The 6,139-nt window shown below is 42.6% G+C and overlaps 1 protein-coding gene across 2 annotated transcripts in view; it reads right to left on the bottom strand.

Moving 5' to 3' along the window:
* Nucleotides 1-602: 602 nt before the first annotated feature.
* Nucleotides 603-6,139, bottom strand: part of PCBP4 (poly(rC) binding protein 4) — a 62,511-nt gene continuing 56,974 nt past the window's right edge. The window contains exons 12-13 of one of the 2 annotated variants that reach the window (XM_042452141.1): nucleotides 4,204-4,373; nucleotides 603-2,807 (exon numbers count right to left, since the gene is read on the bottom strand). In XM_042452141.1, coding sequence (XP_042308075.1) covers nucleotides 2,504-2,807; nucleotides 4,204-4,373 — 474 coding nt within the window. In that variant the 3' untranslated portion in view covers nucleotides 603-2,503. Of the gene's footprint in view, nucleotides 2,808-2,829; nucleotides 3,775-4,203; nucleotides 4,374-6,139 lie in introns of those variants that run through there. The other variant, XM_042452142.1, reaches the window with a different exon arrangement.

Genomic DNA, 6,139 nt, shown 5'->3' with positions numbered 1-6,139 from the left:
AAAGGTAATCTGCAGCTAATGCAGTAGTATCTACAAAAACACACATGCCAATTTATATGAGGTGGCAATCAGACCCGTTTCAGTGAAACTCTACCGATTTACATATTAGCTAACTGACTTTGGCTATGCGGTACCTATAATCTTCTGGAATATAATTACTGAATGGAGCAATGTGAATTGGAAGCTTTGCTTAGGATGACAACCTGTCTAGGTCACAAGTGCTAGACAGACAGGTCAGTAACACTGATTGGAAGTCTTTAATATAGCCATCAGCTTCAACCTTAGGTCTCTGGGTGCTATCTCTTCACTGACACAGGCTTCTTCTGACTAAACAAGCACCCTCATGTTAACAATAAACAAGGGCTGAGAAAAGGAAACCTTTTCAGTGAACAAAACGTGGCAGAATTTATTAAATCGCTAACACTGCAATCACTTGTACACTTTTGAGTGAATCCTTTTCAGGGGATGGGCTGGAGCTTGCTGGTAGCGCTCATGCTTTGTACACAGAAAGTCTCAATTCTCAGCATCTCCAAGTAGGACTGGCAAAGATGTCTACTTAAACCATAGAGAGCTGTTGATCAACCCAGATAATACTGAGCTGGATTAAAGGTGGGCAACTGTTAGGGTTGAGGAACCCAACTGTCAGAGGGGGGAAAACGTAGAAAAATGCAAAGTTGGATAATTTTCTGAACTAAAAATTACTCCAAATGCCTCAAACCCACTACAAAATGTGCAGTTTGCTTCCATGACCTCCCAGAATCCTCCCCACAAAACTTACCCTCCCCCCCAAACCTCCAGCCAGAGAAAAACAGTCAACAACGCAATTGGAAGTGATGCAACATTTTTGAACTGAAGAACAACTGCAGACCCTGGAAAGGTTGCAGGAGTGAAAAATGGAACACAGTCCCACTTGAGTTGCTAGCTCCTGACATGAAGAAATTAAACCCCACCCATTCAGTCACATCTTGGAGACATTTTGTGACAGTTTCCCCCCAAATTCTCTTCTACAAAAAACAGTTTTGGGAAATGTTAGGAGGCCTAGGGAGCCTCAAAATGGTCTTGTGGGACAGCATTCAGCTCTCTCACACACCATCTGGATGGACTTATGATCTCACTCAGTATTAAAGCAGCTTCCGTGCTCAGGGAAAGTAAGCATCACTGAATGGTGTGGGGCTGGGGAAACGTGCTTAGGACTGGACTGTAAGGGATCAAAACAACATTTGTGAACACTTATTGGAGACACCACCATGTGAGAATTTTCTGATATTCAAAGGTGCTTTATTGGCAAGACAAGATCTTGCATATCCTGCCAAGGAGAGATTTCCTGAGGTATCTGCCATAAAATAAACATGGTGGTTGATGTCACCCACTTACAAAGGGAGCAGCTGAGACTGGCATCCAGTGCTGAAAGCTCTAATCCAGACTATTTCTGATTAGTCATTGTTCATTTTTATAATGAGGAAAGCCAAATATATGACCACAGTTGCTATGCAAGGCCCTGTCAACTAGACAGAACATTTAGAGAAAGTTTATACCATTCAACACTCTTTTTCCTTTAGTAAGAGGCACAATTCTACAATCTTTTCCCAAGCTGGCACTTCCCCCCAACTGTGTTGAACTATAGCTCCTACAGTCTCTAGGAAGCAGGATGGAGATGATGGGAATTACATTCTGCTGCAGCTGGAGGACAACATCAGGTTTTAGAAGATTGCCATGTTGAGGACCAGGCTGAAAGTTGTGAAAGAATTTTTTTTCATTTCTTTATTTTGCGGTAATGACACATGACTGGACTGAAGCGCTAGGGACAGAGCACCAAAGTCTTCCCTTCTTGGTATATTCCCTTGTATCTAGGTCCCATCTATTTTCTGGTTCTATACAAACCAGAAACCTTTTTCATTCTACTCTTGAAAAATGCAGTCCGCGAGACACAGCAGCATATTTTCAACTATCATCACCAGAGATGTAGCAAGTACCACCTGCTGCCATGATCAAGAAAAGACTTTTCTCATGATGTCCAGCTCCTTCAATGTAATGCAAAGAATTGTGTGGGAAGGGATGTTGTCAAATTTTCTAAAGTAACAAGTCTTCCTTAAAAAAAATATGTTGTGATATCAGCTCTTTTCTGAAGGAGATCTGACAGGTTTGGGGAAGGTAAAGGAAAAATAGCACTCTTGAGCAGAGAGCAGACATTGTATAATAGAGGTAATACCATGAGACTCAGATGGTCTTACTCACTGTAGAGATCTCAGCCAGAAGCAAGTAGAACCCATGCAGAACAACTATTTCTCTGGCTGAGTCTTAGTGAGTGTTGCTCTCATCAACTGTCCAGGTTAACTCTCTCATCCCCTCACTTTCCTGTACAACTGGCTTTTCCTTTGCACACACCTTACTCTTTCTCCAAGGAGACCTGCTTTGGGATGGCCTGATGCTGATGCCCTCTAACAAAGCATGTGAGGGTTCCCAAAGGTTTCCCCCTCCCTGGCCCACAGCCCACCTTCCTGTTTCAGTATGGGGAGAACTTCTGTCTCTCAGCCTTCTTGCTGGCATTGGCTGTGGAGATCTTGGTCGTGTAGGTGGCAAGGCTGCCATTGTGCCCCGTGGCTGAGGAAGGGGGCAGCGTCAAGAAGGGGACGGGTTTCAAGCCGATGAAGTTGGATAGGGAGATGGCATAGGGGGCACCAAGCAAGGTTGGGGGAGGTGCGGCCACTGCTGTCAGCGTTGGGGCTGGCGAAGGGGTGAGGGGCTGGGAGAAAGTCATGCCGAGGTCAACGGGGGGCGTCTGGGAGGTAGATTTGGCCGTCTCTAAACTGAAGAACAAGAAGGGAAAAAGAATGAGACCCATGCATGGCACACACATTCACATACACAAATGCTGACAGATGTGGACATATACCTTAGTGTATATGTTCCACTGTATACATATACAGGCTCGCATAGCATAGGTGAGACTATGTGCAGTTTGCCTGATATACAGAAGTATGCATATGCAATAGGCACACAGAGACATGTGTTTACATTGGCATGCATAATGGTATGTGCAAAGAATAGGTACACACAAGACTGGAGCAGATGAAGAAGATGCTCAAAAAATTTTCTGCATCCACATAATGTCTTCTCCAGTATCATCTCCCCTGGGAACTATGTTTATGTCTTTAAAACCTGTGTTTGGAGCCTCCTTTATGAAATACAGGGTTTTGTCAGTCAGTGTTCAAAGGGCGTAATATCAATGCTCTTATTATAAGGTAATCTTGTAGTGGATCCTGTTTATACAATTATACCATTCAACATCATATTAGCCTTATACCCTTCCTGACATTCTTGGGTTGCTCATAGACCACTGCGATTTTTTATAGAAATCTGAACTTCAATCACTTGAGATAATGACCACATTATTATTTATCTGTTTTCCTATCCCAAGGGGCAGGGGAACAATTTGCCTTCAGCTTTGCTCAGCTTCTTGAACATGAACACATACAGAAAGTTGAAATAAATTACAGGAGTCATTCCAACAGGAAAACTGATCATGTAAACAGGAAACTGTATCTTTTAGTAAAAGGCTATGTATTTAGGACCTGTGTTCCCTGGTGGCACTAGCAAAGGAAATGTGAATGATTTTTTCCTGATCCAAGTCTTGTAGCATTGCAAATGTCATCACAGAATGAAATTACAAAATATTTCTATGCTCCACTGAGATGTGGTTATCTCTTTGATAAGGTGGAACAATTCCACCATTCTTCTTGGACAGGTCTGACTGATGTGTTCTGTGGCTTGGAGCTAGAAAGAAAGTTAAAGAGAAAGTAGTGACAGGTCAGGATAGAGTATGCCCCAAATATGGCAGCTAATGTGCTAAGCATCAGGTTGTCTCATAAGAAATTCAAAGAGTGGCTGTTCACATCTGGGCTAGAGGCAAATGGACATTAGTGGGAAATGCTGATGACAGAGCAATGGGAACACTTCAGGATGCTGTATTTAGTATTCCTGTTTATTAAGCAAAAGACAAAGTATTAAGCCAACTAAACAATTTATCCACCGCAGTGTAAGAAGTCACCATTTAACTCCCACACAGGTGATCACTTAAGAACCCCAGGGTTTGGGTACAGCAGGAAAGATCCACATCACTATCTTCACAAATCTGTGTTAGTGCTGCATCACTCCCCCACAATTCAACCCCACCTCCACGCCAACAGTCATAATGGCCCTTACCAGGCTGTGATGAGGTACTGAGCCAAAGTGATGCTAACTGGGGTGCCTGTGATGGTCACGTGGCGTTCAGAGGAACCCTCAGTCTGGTTCCCAATCTTGATGTGTGCTCCTGACATCTGTCGGATCTCACTTATCTTGCTGCCCTGGCGACCGATGATGCAGCCAATGAGCTAGGAAGCAGAGTGAGAAGGGAGTGGAAAGACACCATAAACTTTGCCACCAGAGCATTAAACTTCACAGAGCAAAGTGTTTGAGAGAAGTTATTTATCTGGCATGAGGGATGACTTGGCAAGAAGAAATCAATGAATACCTCAATGCCTGACTTATGGTACACCAAAGTCAGTAGGATAGTGAACCTACTCCATGTCTTAGTCTGATCTTTAAAGGAGCTATTCAAGGAGTTGACCATGATCCCAAAACATGTCCTTTAAAGTTCAGGCTAAAACCCAGAGCACATTTTGTCCTGTTGACAATGTAGTTGCTAGTTGTCACTACAGCAATGCAATATTGGATTCTCATCTGGAGCTTGTTGAGGCTCAGCCACTCTGTTCTGCTTTGATCAGACCTCAACTGGACTACTCCCTCCAGTTTTGGGTACCACAATTCAAGAACTATATTGATAGTCTGGAAAGTATCCAGAGAAGGGTGACCAAGATGATCAAAGATCTGGAAACCAAGTGTAATGCGGAATGACTAAGGTTGTTCGGTATGCTTCGTTTGGAGAAGAGAGGACTGAGGTGACATGATAACCATTTTTACATATCTGAAGGGAGGTCATGTAGAAGATGGAGCCAGGTTGTTTTCTGTTGCTCCGAAGACTAGAGTACAAACCCATGGATTAAAATTACAAGAAAAGAGATTCCACCTAAACCTTAGGAAGAATGTCTTTACTGTAAGAAATGTTTGAAAGTGGAGATGGGCTCTCCTTTAGTGGTCTTCTGTTAGATTCAATTAAATTCAACTTCTGTTAGAATTGGTATTTTATAGGAGTGCTGTAACTGTGTATTCCTGCATGGCAGGGATGAACTAGATGACCTTTTGAAGACCGAAGATACCAGACTGGAGTGAGAAAAGACAGCCTTCTGTTCAAGACAAGACGAATAACATGGGATAAATCCTGTTGCAGTTATGTGTGCATTTACTGGTGCTATGTTAGACCCAAGGGTATTTCCTAAACCTGAAATTGTAGCCAGAAGAACCAATGTGGGGGGATTGAGACATACAGTATCTTTATGTGTCTTCAGATGTAGGGCTTTTCATGCAAGCAGTTCAAAGTAACTATTTAAGCCAATTCATCTCTTTCTTCTTAACAGATTTTCTGTGTTGAAAGGCAGAAGTATGAGTGGAAGAAATCATTCTCTAAAGCCACCAAAAAATTCAGCAGAGGCAGGGCAGTTACAAGGTAAACACCGCATCTGAAACCTCTTTGAGTCCTGTACTTCAGGGTTTCTACCGTACTGCAGCAGACACTGACCTTTATTTTAAAAAATAGTTTCCCAATGCTTTTCGCTTAAACAAAATCCTCAGAAATTACTACTTTTTTGATTTTCAGAGGGATAGAGAGCAGAAATAAAGGTCAACAATGCCTTCTGCCCACTCATTTCCTGCCTTCTAAGACTTTTCAGCAGCGTCTGCTGTTGTGCAATGGGTCCAGCAGCATGTGCTGACATCTGCAGCACAGGCCCTGGCACACTGGTCATGTGGGTGAACACAAGAAACTCTGGTGCATTCCTCTGTTATTTTGACATTCACTCTTTCTGTACCCTTAGCAAGCATAGATGCAGGGGCAGTATAAAGGACACTTCATATGGAAGTAGAGAGGGGAGAGGAGACCGAAATGAACCTGTTCCACTGATCTTGCTCCCTACATGAGAATGCACTCAATAATAATAATAATAATAATAATAATAATAATAATAATAATAATAATAATAAT

Source organism: Sceloporus undulatus, chromosome 2 (assembly GCF_019175285.1).
Source record: "Sceloporus undulatus isolate JIND9_A2432 ecotype Alabama chromosome 2, SceUnd_v1.1, whole genome shotgun sequence".
Classification (NCBI taxonomy): Eukaryota; Metazoa; Chordata; class Lepidosauria; order Squamata; family Phrynosomatidae; genus Sceloporus; species Sceloporus undulatus.
The sequence above is the reverse complement of the archived record's forward strand: the minus strand, read 5'-3'. Positions and strand labels throughout refer to the sequence as shown.